This window comes from Leucoraja erinacea, chromosome 14 (assembly GCF_028641065.1).
Source record: "Leucoraja erinacea ecotype New England chromosome 14, Leri_hhj_1, whole genome shotgun sequence".
Classification (NCBI taxonomy): Eukaryota; Metazoa; Chordata; class Chondrichthyes; order Rajiformes; family Rajidae; genus Leucoraja; species Leucoraja erinaceus.
In genome coordinates this window covers 6078701-6093475 of record NC_073390.1, presented here as the reverse complement: position 1 = coordinate 6093475, position 14775 = coordinate 6078701, and the positions used below count along the sequence as shown (strand labels likewise).

The 14775-nt window shown below is 42.9% G+C and overlaps 2 protein-coding genes across 3 annotated transcripts in view; one reads left to right on the top strand and one right to left on the bottom strand.

Annotated features, from left to right (window-relative positions):
• Positions 1–3103, bottom strand: part of iqcg (IQ motif containing G) — a 44493-nt gene extending 41390 nt beyond the window's left edge. For both annotated transcript variants that reach the window (XM_055645431.1, XM_055645432.1), the window contains exon 1: positions 2934–3103. In XM_055645431.1, the coding sequence (XP_055501406.1) occupies positions 2934–3001 (68 nt within the window). In that variant the 5' untranslated portion in view covers positions 3002–3103. The remainder of the gene's footprint in view (positions 1–2933) is intronic.
• Positions 3104–3164: 61 nt separating this feature from the next.
• Positions 3165–9170, top strand: rpl35a (ribosomal protein L35a). Its single transcript, XM_055645433.1, has 5 exons — positions 3165–3268; positions 3465–3500; positions 4633–4785; positions 6993–7137; positions 9101–9170. Exons 2-5 carry the CDS (start codon positions 3490–3492, stop codon positions 9122–9124), a joined length of 333 nt encoding a protein of 110 aa, XP_055501408.1. The 5' UTR covers positions 3165–3268; positions 3465–3489; the 3' UTR covers positions 9125–9170.
• Positions 9171–14775: the final 5605 nt, after the last annotated feature.

Sequence of the window (14775 nt, the reverse complement as noted above, 5' to 3'; positions counted from 1 at the left end):
AATCGGTACATTTATCACTTAATTTGATCACCATATTGGAGAGGCGTTGGTTTTCAGTAAGGAGTCGACTTACAGTTTCCGCACTTGTCGTCGCCCATTTCTCAAGTTCAGTTATCGCTATTCTATGTTGATCAAGTTCGTGATGAATGGGGTCCACCTCCGTTTTAACCTTCGTTTCCACCGAAACGAGCCTGGCTTCCAGCACTTCCATCTGATCCTTGACCTCTTCCTCCCTCGTCCTCTTCCAGATTTCCAGCATTTGTTGAACGGTAGAATGCATTTCTGCTTTAAAATCTACCTTAAAAGCGTCAAGTACCTCTTTAAAATTCTCTCCAAAGGTTTTCATTTCGGCAGCGAGAAAGGTTTTAAGATCCTCCATTTCAGACTTTAGAGAACTCCCATTAGGGTCTTTTTTACCGTTACAATTCTTTAATTCTAGCCATACTGACTCCACATCTCCTGTTTCAATGTCACCCCTTGCAAGGGACTGAATTTCATTCCTCACCAACAGAGCTACCCCACCCCCTCTGCCCACCTGTCTGTCTTTTCGATAGGGTGTATACCGTTGAATATTCAGTTCCCAGCCCTGACCCACTTGCAGCCATGTCTCTGTAATTCCCACAATTCCTACAAAAGGCGTTTGGACCAAAGATCCTATAGCGAGCAAGATAGTCCACTCGACGAAAAAGACGTAGTACGGTCATGGGCAGATTCATGGGTAATCTTCGGCCTCATTTACGTAAACCGGCTTCCGTCTCCGCCATCTTAGTCCACCATAGCGGAGCAAAGATACTAGTGCAGAGATAGAAGCCAGTTATTGAAACATCCTTGCAAGGGACCTTGCAAAAAGATGCCTATGTTCCTTCCACAGCGTATGGGAAGTCTGGCCCGGATCAGCACCGATGGGACGCCAGGGTAAAATTGCGGGGGCGTTTGCGATGTATTTTTATGTAATGTTGTCCCTTGCCTGGGCCTTGAGTCCGAAATAAAGTTTATCATTATACATAAAAATCTGGAGAAATATATATGGGTGTGTTATATGATTATATACAACTATATCACATTCATATATGTGTGTATGTGTGTTCTTTCCTACACAATCTAATCAGTTGTATGGTCACTGAATAAAACCATCCTTAAGTTATACATCGTTTTTTTAATCTAGCTCAAATTTTTTTTATTTTGTTAAATACTTCATTTAGATAACCCCACCATTACAGACGCTCTCTGGCTATTGGGAAGACCAGACCCATTTAATTGTTGAAAAACAATTCCATAGACACAAAAAATCATTAAGGAACATTTCAATAGTAGAGCAACTGGAATCTTCATATTGCTATTCTTTTTCCAAATACCACAGTTGTGAACAGTGTGATTAGATAAATTACAGAGTGCAAGTGTAATACAAAAATCAGCACAGCACATGAGCCATTTAAAAAGAAAAGTTAAAAAAAAACATTACAAAGTACAATTAACAGAATCATAATTTGTCTTATTAATCTTATTAAAGATATTAATCTTTAACAAAATTTAACAGAATTATGAATTAACAGAATTATGAATCTAACCCTATATCAGAAGGATGAGAGGGGATTTTATTGAAACATATAAGATTGTTAAGGGTTTGGACACGCTGGAGGCAGGAAGCATGTTCCCGATGTTGGGGGAGTCCAGAACCAGGGGCCACAGTTTAAGAATAAGGGGTAAGCCATTTAGAACGGAGACGAGGAAACACTTTTTCTCACAGAGAGTTGTGAGTCTGTGGAATTCTCTGTCTCAATTGGAGGCAATTTCTCTGGATGCTTTCAAGAGAGAGCTGGATAGGGCTCTTAAAGATAGCGGAGTCAGGGGATATGGGGAAAAGGCAGGAACGGGATACTGATTGGGGATGATCAGCCATGATCACACTGAATGGCGGTGCTGGCTCGAAGGGCCGAATGGTCTACTCCTGCACCTATTGTCTATTATCTATTATCACACACACAAACTGTTCCCCCGCAACGCTGATTACACTGCGAGAGGGATATACAAAGTCGGGTCGGGTTACTGAAATGGACGAAGAAATGGCCCACGTTCCGCTCCGTTGCGTACTACACGTCAGCCCATTGCATTTAGCAGGAGTGGACTATCTTGCTTTGTTATATGATCTTTGGTTTGGACAGTACGTGGATAGGAAAGACATAGGGGAATGCCGGCACAACCCCGAATTAGCGTATACGTCTTGATCAGCATGTACGAGGTTGGCCTGTTCGTGTGCTGCGTGCTTCCACGATTTTAGGGTAACCAGGGTTATAAAACAAAGTACACAAAAATGCTGGAGAAACTCAGCTGGTGCACTGCAGCAGCATCTACGGAGCGAAGGAAATAGGCAACGTTTCGGGCCGAAATACTTCTTCAGACTGATGGAGGGAACAAAGTAATTGAGACACAGTTCAGCTGTAATCCAAATTGATGAAGAAAACATTCTGTTGACCTAATTCTGTTCTGAACTGAGGTCAACTCAATCGTACCATACAATTTCAAGTCATGGTCACCAGACTGCAAACAGAAAGTTGTCAGCTGCTCCGGCGCCCACCCAAGGTACGGAGCTAACTCTAGTTGTGTGGCAGGGACATCAGTCTGAGAAAGATTTCCGACCGCCTGTCTAAATCCGTCCACAGATGCTGCCCGACCCGCTGAGTTTGTCCAGCATTAGACACAAAATGCGGGAGTAACTCAGCGGGCCAGGCAGCATCCCTAGAGAGGGGGAACAGGTAACTGCCTGTAGTTCCTTCCAACACATACGAGTTTCTCCAGCAGTTATTGTTTCGCTCCAGTTTCCGACCTCCGCAGCCTCGTGTTTGTTTGTGGATCAATGAGACTGAACTCCACACGGGGACATGGCAGCTATCTATCTGCGTGCAAAGTTGCAGCATCTACACCGAGCAACTCACCCCCCTGTGCCCTTGTTGATGTCGGGGTCGGTGCAGAGATCATCCTCCAGCGCCCTAGTCTCGTCCATTGCTGCTCTGCTCCGTTGCCATGGAAACACGCCGCGGCCTACACTACACGTTAGTGTCCCGAAACATACACATACACGTTTACCAGAGCAAAGGGCATCGTTGTGCTAATGGCTTTACGCATTTTAAACCAAAGATCTTGCTCTAGTATCTTTGTTTTAAACGAATGTATTTTTTTGATATCTGGTTATTCGCCAGCGCCTGGTCTTCCAGTATCCCGGCGGGCCATGCGGCGGCCTCTTCCTCCATCTTGATTTACAGGGCGGACTGTAAGTAGCGAGAGCTGCCGGCCATTAACTCATTCTTCAAGCTTATTATCGGTGGATGGCGGCTCAGAGTGGCTTTGGCCAGTGTGGGAGCGTGTGCGCGATGGTTACGTGTTGTCGGGGAGGGTGTGTAGCGGCGGATGTTTGTGATATTGACTGGATTGCACTCGGTGGTTGACCGCCTCTCGCTCTTTTGCAGGGTCCGGCTGCCTGGCGCACTCGCAATGCCTGGAAGGTGAGAGATGGGTCGGACGCTGCGTTTAACGTGCCATACGGGGTTGTAGTTAAAGTCCCATAGACATCTAGGTGGTGCGATCATCACCTCTTTTCATTATGTGAAATTGGGGACAGGGAGAAGGCGTACGAGACGTAGTAAGGCCCGCGTCCTTTCAGTTATCCTACACGGTGTCCTGATCCATAAATTAAAGAAAGACAATTCATGCCGGTCCCGTGCTGGAGGAACTCGGCGGGTCAAGCAGCATCTGTGGCGGGAATTACAGTCAGGATCCTTCTTTGGACTGATCGCGATCAGAGGGTCCCGACCCGAAACGTCGCCTATCCATTTCCTCCACAGATGCACCTAACCCACAGAGTTCCTCCAGCGCTGGCTCAAGATTCTCGAAGCTGCAGCCTCTTGTGTCACAAGGAAATGCAGTTGCTGGATGCTTAAGCAAAACACAAAGTGCCGAAGAAACTTATCGGGTCAGGCAGGATCTGTGGATGGAATCTATAGGCGACGTTTTACATCGAGACCCTCATACAGCGTCCTCTGGTCCAACTTGCCCACACCGACCAACATGCCCCATCTACAATAGTTTCACCTGCCCGTGCTTGGCCCATAATCCGCTAAACCTATCCTATCCATGTACCTGTCCAAATGTCTCTTAAACGTTATGGTACTACCTGCCTCGAGTACCTCCTCCGGTAGCTCGTTCCATGTACCACCGCCCGGGTGGGTTTTAACTAGATTGGCAGGGTCAAGCTACCTCATCGTTAAAAAAAATCTTAACTGATGATTATGTAGTCGGCAACATTCCTGGAACATTGCATGATATTTTGGCTAAAATGGTGCCTGCCGTTCTCTGTAAGTGTTTTTTGATTGTCAAGCTAACCATTTATTTGTTAATAAACACATGTGGCTGTTTACTGTGATATTTAAATGAGACTGAGGTTAAAATGAATGTTTTCAGTTTTAGCCTTTTTTTCAAATGGAGTTCAAATCTTATAGTAGATTGCAGTGAAGTGAGTTGACATGTGAAAATATCTGTTTTGAAGTGTTAATATTTTTAGTTATACTGTCTTGGTATCTCACATTTTTCTAATGTTAAAAATCATGTTTTTTAATGTAATTTACTTTTATTCCACAGATTGTGGTGCAAAGCTGTTTTTACTGGCTATAAACGTGGCCTTCGAAACCAAAGAGAGCATACAGCTCTATTGAAGATTGAGGGCGTTTATTGCCGTGATGAGACTGACTTTTACCTGGGCAAGAAATGTGCCTATGTCTACAAGGCAAAGAAGTGAGACTGTCTTTTGATTTACACGGTTTTTGGTTGCGTGGTTGTAAAGTTGTTCATTCATTGTATATTTTGTGTTCTTGTTATATTTCCAATTTTGATTTTTTTTTTTAAGTAAGAATTTGTTCTCCACAATACTTGATCTTTGGAATCAACTTTAATTCTGACAATTGTGTTTTCACTTTGGGGACTGCATCTTCAATTTGTTCTCTATACCAATTGTTACTGAAGTATAATAACATTTTAACTCTGTTATGCCAGTGATTATCCTATTTCCATTCAACCTCGCTTAATTAGTTAAAGCTGTTTTCAAATATTACTGGGAAAACCAGTATTTTTGGTGATGCAAATCGGATTGTTTTTCGACAGATTTTATTTTAGTATAAATTGTAATTTATTAACAGTGTAATTGTGAAATACAAATATAGATTTCCCTTGATTATACTTATTGCAGTGCTTTGCCCCTGCTGAAACCGTTACAATTATCCCAGATTTCATAATTCAAATAACGGTTGGGTTTTTCAGCCTGAACAAAATTCTGATTTGGGCTTGCTTCAAAAATTGCCTGCACTTGTTTAAAAAGCAAGTTATAGAACTTGAGCTATTTGTGTTGTTTCCACTTAAGGTTTCATACAAAATTGCATTGCAGTCTGAAAGAAGGGGTTCAGCCTGAAAAAGCGACTGTCCATTTCTTTCCACAGATGTTGCATGTCTTACTGAGTTCCTCCAGCAGTTTGTTTTATTTTGCCTAAGATTCCAGCTTTTGCAGTCTTTTACTTTATTTATTATCACATGTGACATCTCACAGTGAGATTCTTTGTTTTGCATGCACAAGTGTGCAAAGAGTCGCCACAAACAGGGCTCTGACAAAGTTATAAAGTATTCCATTTAGTCCCCAATGGCCCCTCTGTTTGTGGCGCTCCCCCCATGGCGGTTCCTCTTTGTTCTCGGCCCTGCGCAAAACTATTTGTTCTCCGCACCCTAACCGGGTCCCTCTTTGTTAACAGGAGACCCCATACCGGGTCCCTCTTAGTTTTCGGCATGCTCGTTCCCCACAGCGGGTCCCTCTTTGTTCTCAACGGTGCGTCCTTGACCGGCTTCCGTCTGGCCTCTGGCACCCACCGTCGGCCCTTCCTTGACGATGCCAGGGGCTTCCCACACCACATTATTAATGGTTATGCCCTGGAGCAGCTTAAAATAATGTTTTGGGTGAAAGACCTTTGATAGTTCAAGTTCAAGTGAGTTTATTGTCATGTGTCCCTGTATAGGACAATGACATTCTTGCTTTGCCTAAGCACACAGAAAATAGTAGGCATTTACTACAAAACAGATAAATGTGTCCATATACCATGATATAAATATATACACACATGAATAAATAAATTGATAAAGTGCAAATAGCAGAACGTGGTTAATAATAATCAGAGTTTTGTCCGAGCCAAGTTTAATAGCCTGATGGCTGTGGGGATGTAGCTATTTCTGAACCTGGTTGTTGCAGTCTTCTGGCTCCTGTACCTTCTACCTGAAGGTAGCAGGGAGATGAGTGTGTGGCCAGGATGGTGTGGGTCTTTGATGATACGGCCAGCCTTTTTGAGGCAGCGACCGATAAATCCCCTCGATGGAAGGAAGGTCAGAGCCGATGATAGACTGGGCAGTGTTTACTACTTTTTGTAGTCTTTTCCTCTCCAGGGCGCTCAAGTTGCCGAACCAAGCCATGATGCAACCAGTCAGCATGCTCTCTACTGTATACCTGTAGAAGTTAGAGAGAGTCTTCCTTGACAAACCGACTCTCCGTAATCTTCTCAGGAAGTAGAGGCGCTGATGAGCTTTTTTGATAATTGCGTTAGTGTTCTTGGACCAGGAAAGATCTTCAGATATGTGCACGCCCAGGAATTTGAGGTTCATGACCTTTTCAACCATCGACCCGTTGATATAAATGGGGCTGTGGGTCCCCCTCCTACTCCTTCCAAAGTTAACACTCTCTCAGCGGGTTTTTGCAACATTTTCCTGTTATTATATCAGGTGTCTGCCATCTGCAGTTTTTTAGGAGGATTTATGTTACGAAAATTGATTCTTAATTTGTGATAAAGATAGACATATAATGCTGGTCAGGCAGTATCTCTGGAGAAAAGGAGTAGGTGACGTTTAGGATGGAGTCACTTCTTCATTAATTTGTGATGAAATGTAATTTACGTTTGCTTCTTTTTCAGCAACACTGTCACCCCTGGTGGTAAACCGAATAAAACCCGTGTCATTTGGGGTAAAGTGACTCGTTCTCATGGAAACAGTGGCATGGTCCGTGCCAAGTTTAGAAGTAACCTGCCCGCGAAGGCTATTGGGCATAGGATTCGAGTGGTAAGTACAGGAAGTGATCATTTTTCATGTTTAGAAACATAGAAAATAGGTGCAGGAGTAGGCCATTAGGCCCTTCGAGCCTGCACCGCCATTCAATATGATCATGGCTGATCATCTAATTCAATATCCCATACCTGCCTTCTCTCCATACCCCCTGATCCCTTTAGCCACAAGGGCCACATCTAACTCCCTCTTAAATCTAGCCAATGAACTGGCCTCAACTACCTTTTGTTTATTTTTGTATTGTCTCCTGTTCTGATCACCATGAATCTGAAACATTTTGGTTTTTTAATTTGTGCTAAATTTTACACTAACTGCGGTTGTTACATTTTTAATAGATTTCAGTTGGAATATTTATGTATAAAAAGTACAGGCATAAAGATTAATTTGGGCTGATTGCTCTGATTATAGTTTCTGGCAAATTGTAACAATTGGCGGTTTTGATATACTTGGAGCACAACATTGCCTTGTTGTCCACAGTGTTCATCTGGCCATCTGACAAACCAATATGAATTTGTTTTCACAAATTTAAATAATGTTGCTGCCACATGGGGTTTATAGATCTAGAAATATGAGAATTTTGTGAAAGATTCCTCTGGTCCATTGATAATTATGCTCCTGGACAAATACCCGATGAATACTATATTAGGAATATCTCTGAACTATATACCACTGGCTTCTGCTTTTATTGTTATGGGTTAGACGCAAAATGCTGGAGTAACTCAGCGGGACAGGCAGCATCTCTGGAGAGAAGGAATGGATGACGTTTCAGGTCGAGACCCTTCTTCAGACTGATGTTGGGAGTGGGCAGTACAGAGATAAAATGTAGTCTGAGACAGTAAGACTGGTCGGAGAACTGGGGCGGAGGGATGGAGAGAGAGGGAAAGCAAGGGCTACTTGAAGTTAGAGAAGTCAAATGTTCATACCACTGGGGTGCAAGCTGCCCAAGCGAAATATGAGGTGCTGTTCCTCCAATTTGTGGTGGGCCTCACTGACAATGGAGGAGGTCCAGGGCAGAAAGGTTAGTGTGTGAATGGGAGGGGGAGTTAAAGTGTAGGTCAACCGGGAGATCGGGTAGGTTTAGGGTCTCCCTCTGCAACTCCATGACCAACTCCTCCCTTCCCACCCAAACCACCCCCTCCCCAGATACTCCTGTCGCCATACCTCCCCACTTGACTCCGTCCAAGGATCCGAACAGTTTTCAGGTGAGGCAGAGGTTCACGTGCACCTCCTCCAACCTCATCTTCTGTATCCGCTGTTCCAGGTGTGGACTCCTGTATATCGGCGCGGGGCCGAGAATAAAGTGGGACCTGCCATGGGGGGACCACCGCGAACAGAGGGGCCATTGGGGACTAAATGGAATACTTTATAACCTGATCTCCCGCTTGCTCTGCACTTTAACTCCCAATCTGACCTTTTTGTCCTGGGCCTCCTCCATTGTCAGGGTGAGGCCCAGTGTAAATTGGAGGAACAGCACCTCATATTTCACTTGGGTAGCTTATGCCAGAGCGGTATGAACATTGACTTCTCTAACTTCAAGTAGCCCTTGCTTTCCCGTTCCATTCCCACCCCCTTCCCAGTTCTCCTACTGTCTCCTACTACATTTTATCTCTACCACGCCCTCCCCTGATATCAGTCTGAAGAAGGCTCTCGACCCGAAACGTCACCCATTCATTCTCTCCAGAGATGGTGCCTATCCCGTTGAGTTACTCCAGCATTTTGTGTCTCTTATGATTTAAAGATTCAGCATCTGCAGTTCTTTCCTACTGTTGTGGGCTGTTGGGCCAATTATTAGCAAAATAATTCCAACCGTGAGATTGCCTGTTCTGAGTGCCATAACTGTCCTTAGTTGCATAAGAGTTGGACACTGCAAAACATGGATATGGAACTAAATAAAGTAGCATTGAATAGTTCTACAAATGTTTCATTTTGTCAAATGATCCTAATTTTTTTTCTTTTGCAGATGCTGTACCCATCAAGAGTTTAAAGTAAAGGTGTACATAAATTGAAAATAAATAGTAAATTGGTCTAAATTGATTGTGTGTTTCTTCCTTTTGGTAGTGCATCAACATTTAGTACGGTATGTTGGGCAGTGCTGCCCACAAAATTTGCCTGTTTGGTGTAACAAATGCTTTAATGGATGATCTTTAACACCAACCATTCCCTTTTGTATTGAAACTGGCATTAGACGAGTTTGTGCTTTCTTCCTTAAAGCAGTTGAGTCACCTGCTCCACTGTTTTAAGTAACTTTGCAATTAATACATTGGGTAAGATTATACAAGGTAATGGAGTTTAACAGTGAAAATGTTGAGGAAATTAGTGCACAATATATTTAGTTTAAAGATAAGGCGTTGACGCAGAACCACCGAGTCCACGCCACCCAGTGATCCCCCGTACACCAGCCCTATCCTACACACGGGGGATAATTTACAATTCTTAAGCCAATTAACCTACAAATGTCGCTGAAAGTAATTGTGAGCTGTCTAGTTGAGCACCTGAACACTTGCTCAGAGTGGGAATCACAGATCCTGCCTAACCTGATGAGTATTTCCAGCACTTTGTTTTCGGTTCATCATTCTCGCATTCTTGTTTATTGACTTTGAATTGATGGAGAATACTTTTTCAATAAGAGGCTTGTATCAGAAACAACAATCACAAAATCAATGTTAAACCCTGTGTTTTGGTTCCAACTGAGGTATTTGCCAATTATGGGCACATTTCATGGTGGATGTAAAGTACAGAGAAAATGTTTTATGTTTTAGTCACGAGTTGATTGATAATGCCGGAACCATTAAGTCATGTGGCTGTGTGAACAGAAACAACCAACGTTTCAGGTCAGTGGCTGTTGGAACTGAGAAAAGATCAAAATCGATCTATTCCAAAGTTGTATAGAAAGGATAAAGGTTTAAAGAATAGGAAATGTTTGATAAGATGAAGACCAAGATGTGAAAGGCACAAAATAATGTACAAATTATAATCTAGGTAAGGTTACATAGCACCTTGTGTTTTACACATGTGTGATTTATGTGTTTTTGCAGTAACAAGCTCAAATTTACGCCTGTTTTAAATATAGTGCTGTTGGGGATGACGGGGGTCAACAATTACTACACTGACACTCGCAGTAGGGTGAACTGGCATGAAATGGTTATTTAAACTGACAAGAAGGTCTAGCTCTGCATGGGGTTGCAGACTGTGGTCATCAATGTGCAGGTAAGGTGGTGTGGCAACCTCGACTGTGAAGGAGGCTCTGGCTGACTTGGTCCTGTCCCAGCGGCTCATCCCTGGCCTCGAAGAAGACATGGTGATCTCAGGGTTGTTCCTGCCACAGATGCTGCTTGACCCGCCGAGTTCCTCCTGCACTTGACAGGCATGAGCCACACGTGTAGGATAACTGAAAGGACGCGGGCCTTACTACGTCTCTCATAACCCTGTCACCCATTGCACATAATGAAAAGGGGTGTTGATCACACCACCTAGATGTCTATGGGACTTTAACTACGACCCAGGGGGCACGTTAGATGCAGCGTCCAACCCATCCCTCACCTTGCAGGCATTGCGAGTGCGCCAAGCAGCTAGACCCTGCAAGAGAACGAGGCGGTCAACCATCGTGTGCAATCCATCCTCGAGGGAAGGTACTGGCAGTCTCAGGCTTGTCCTGGGAGTTCTGTTTGCCTTGGAAGGATGGTCATGGCTGTCTAGGGCTTAGCCCAGCAGTTCAGTCTTGACCTCAATGCATAATAATTCTGGGGGGAAGTTTTGAATGCATTCCTCTAAATAAAGTAGCGGCTGTAAACTGAGACTCCATCTGGTCTGTTTCTCTATTTTTTCATGGATTGATATAAGTGGGATAGGCCCTTTAAAGACCAAACTGAAGATTTGATATCTCCCACGGAGAGTCTTTGGCCCATTAGGTTCTGCTGTACAAAGTTACAATATTATTGAAAGGGTGAAGCAGACTGGACGAAATGGACTTGCAACATTTCAGGTTTGGATACTTCTCCATCCAGAATGTTGCAGGGGGAGGGGGGTGGCCACAGTTTAAGAATAAGGAGTAAGCCATTTAGAACGGAGACAAGGAAACACTTTTTCTCACAGAGAGTGGCGAGTCTGGAATTCTCTGCCTCAGAGGGCGGTGGATGCTTTCAAGAGAGAGCTAGATAGGGCACTTAAAAATAGCGGAGTCAGGGGATATGGGGGAAAAGGCAGGAATGGGGTACTGATTGGGGATTATCAGCCATGATCACACTGAATGGTGTTGCTGGCTCGAAGGGCCAAATGGCCTACTCCTGCACCTATTGTCTATTGTCTATAACAAAACTTCAAATATTTTAACATCTTTCCTTAAGTATGACGCCCAGAATTGTACATGATATTCTTGTTCTTTTGTTAATCTTGAGATGCTTTGAATATTAACAGTATTATTAAAATGGAAGTTGCAACATTGTATAAACCGATATAAAGCTGTGGGGTTATACAAAGACACTGGAATTTGCAGATTTTTCTGTCACATTGGTTGAATTTTGGGGTAGAACCTAGGAAGTTGAGTGATTTATACAAAGTAATTCTCACAATAAACTTTCTTTTGCTAATCTATGCCTTTGTTAGAATATGGCTGGGAAACAGCAGCTATCTTGACCCAATGCCAGATCGAAACAAAGGTTCCTTTCTACCACTTCACATGGGACATGTGAAGACTGAAGTGTTAAGATTTCTTATTTAGGAATTTAAACATTTATCTGTAAATAGCCTTCTTTATGCATATATGATTATCAGACAGAAAAAAGAATAAAAAAATAATTCTATTCAGTCAGTACATCTTTTGGGGATTAATTTAGGATAAATACTCAAACTAGTTGCCCGTTTAGAAATAAACTTATTGTTCAATATATGTCAACATCTGTGATTTAAAAAAAAAATGATAACTGGCTATCCCTACCTTTTCCATTCAGTTTTATTTTCTACACATATAAAATATCATTTTTGATCTTGAAACGGTTGGTGTAACTTGCTTCATGCATTTCTTTGTTACCAGGGTGACCTATTTCAGCATCACGTGTTTCATCTCCCACAGAGTTATTCACTAATCACTTATTTTGCCAAATTAACTCTGCCAATTCCATATAACTCAAACCTTCCCAAATGTCACAGTCCAACGTTAGTTATCAGTAGAGCCAGGATGTTTAGGCACATAAAAACTCTGAAATAGGCCAGCAAAAAAGATAATAAAATTACAAAAAAGGCGTGAAAAGGGCATTTATTGACAAAGGAGGCATTTATTGACAAAAAAAGGCATGAGGGCATGTATTTCCACCACCAAAATATGGTTAAAATGATAATATAAAGGTATACTACAGTAAATGACAAAAGTTCAAAAGTAAATCAGAGCTGTCAGTGTTACAGTTGAACAAAGGGGACTATGGAGCCATGAGGGAGGAGCAGGCCAAAGTTGACTGGAAAGATACCCTAGCAGGGATGACAGTGAAATACCAATGGCAGGTATTTCTGGGAATAATACAGAAGGTGCAGGATCAGTTCATTCCAAAGAGGAAGAAAGATTCCAAAGGGCAACCGTGGCTGCCAAGGGAAGTCGGGGACAGTACAAAAATAAAAGAGAAGTACAACGCAGCAAAGATGAGTGAGAAGCAAGAGGATTGGTAATGTTTAAAGAGCAACAGAAGATAACTAAAAAGGCAATACGGGGAGAAAAGATGAGGTACAAAGGTAAGCTAGCCAAGAATATAAAGAAGGATAGTAAAAGCATCTTTAGATATGTGAAGAGGAAACAATTAGTTAAGACCAAAGTGACTGAATAGGGTGTATTTATTATGGGGAACAAGGAAATGGCAGATGAGTTGAACAGGCACTTTGGATCTGTCTTCACTAAGGAAGACACAAATAATCTTCCTGATGTACCAGTGGTCAGAGGATCTGGGGTGACAGACGAACTGAAGGAAATCCACATTTGGCAGGAAATGGTGTTTGGTAGACTGATGGGACTGATGGCTGATAAATCCCCAGGGCCTGATGGTCTGCATCCCATGGTAGTTAAGGAAGGGGATCTAGAAATCGTGGAAGCATTGATGATCATTTTCCAATTTTCTATAGATTCAGGATCAGTTCCTGTGGATAGGAGGGTAGTTAATGTTATCCCACTTTTTAAGAAAGACGGGAGAGAGAAAACGGAATTATAGACCAGTTAGCCTGGCATCGGTGGTGGGGAAGATGCTGGAGTCAATCATAAAAGATGAAATAGCGGCACATTTGGATAGCAGCAACAGGATCAGTCCGAGTCAGCATGGATTTATGAAGCTTGACTAATCTGGAATTTTTTGAGGATGTAACTAGGAAAATGGACAAGAGAGAGTCAGTAGATGTAGTGTACCTGGACTTTCAGAAAGCATTTGATAAGGTCCCACATAGCAGATTAGTGGGCAAAGTGAGGGCACATGGTATTGGGGGTAGAGTGCTGACATGGATAGAAAATTGGTGTCAGAATTGAAGGTCTTCAGTTACGGGGAGAGATTGGATCGGCTGGCCCTGGAAGGAAAGGGCCCGAGCAATGAGCTGATGGAAGTATATAAAATTATAAGAAGCGTAGATAGTCAATCTTTTTCCCTTTGTGGGGTATCAAAATCAAGAGGACATAGGTTTGAAGTGAGAGGCAGGAAGTCTACAAAGTTGGGGAAGTCTTTTTTGAAAGTGTGGTTGATACCAAGAACTCGCTGCAAGAGGGGATGGTCAGATACGATCACCCCCATTTGAGAGAATGAGGAACAGACTGTGCGGGTAATTTGGATTTTGCAGGTGAGGCAAATGAATGGCATGAGCCCATAGGGCCCATTTCAGTGCTATATACTGTAACTGACTATGTGTTAATTAAACCCACCAGTCCCTGAAGGGTCTGAAGTAGAGTCTCGTACCGTAACGTCACCCATTCCTTTTCTCTTTAAACCAGCATCTGCAGTTAATTCCTTCACAGTCTCTGCCACAAAGTGTCCTCATAATTTATATCAACCTCACAGTCTATTTTATTCCGGTAGCCAAACACTGTAATTCCCATTCCTATACTGACCTTTCTGTCCTGGGCCTCCTCCACTGTCAGGGTGAGGCCACACTCATATTGGAGGAACAGCACCTCATATTTCACTTGGGCAGCTTACAACCCAGCAATCCGAATATTGATCTTCTAACTTCTCCCCGTGACCACGTGGGTTTTCTCCGAGATCTTCTAACTTCAAGTAACTCTTCCATCCCTTCTCTCTCTTTCCCTACCCCACCCTAGATGTTAAACACGGTTCAAAGTCATCTTGTTAAGTCTTATTGGCTGTAACTTGTTTTTACCTAGCCCACAGCTAACAATGGACTGTTTCCTTGATCATCGTTACTTTTTGCATTCCTTTCATTCTCTATCTCTAGTAGAGACATTCTCTATTGTTCTATATATCTCTTCATCACCGTCAATATCTCTAGTTTCCATTTCCCCTGACCCAGTCTGAAGAAGGATCTCGAACTGAAACTGCACCTATTCCTTCTCTCCAGAGATGCTGCCTGGCCTGCTGAGTTACTCCAGCATTTTGTGTTTTTCTTCGGTTCCAGCATCTGCAATTCCTTCCTATTTCATTTCCTCACATGTCATAG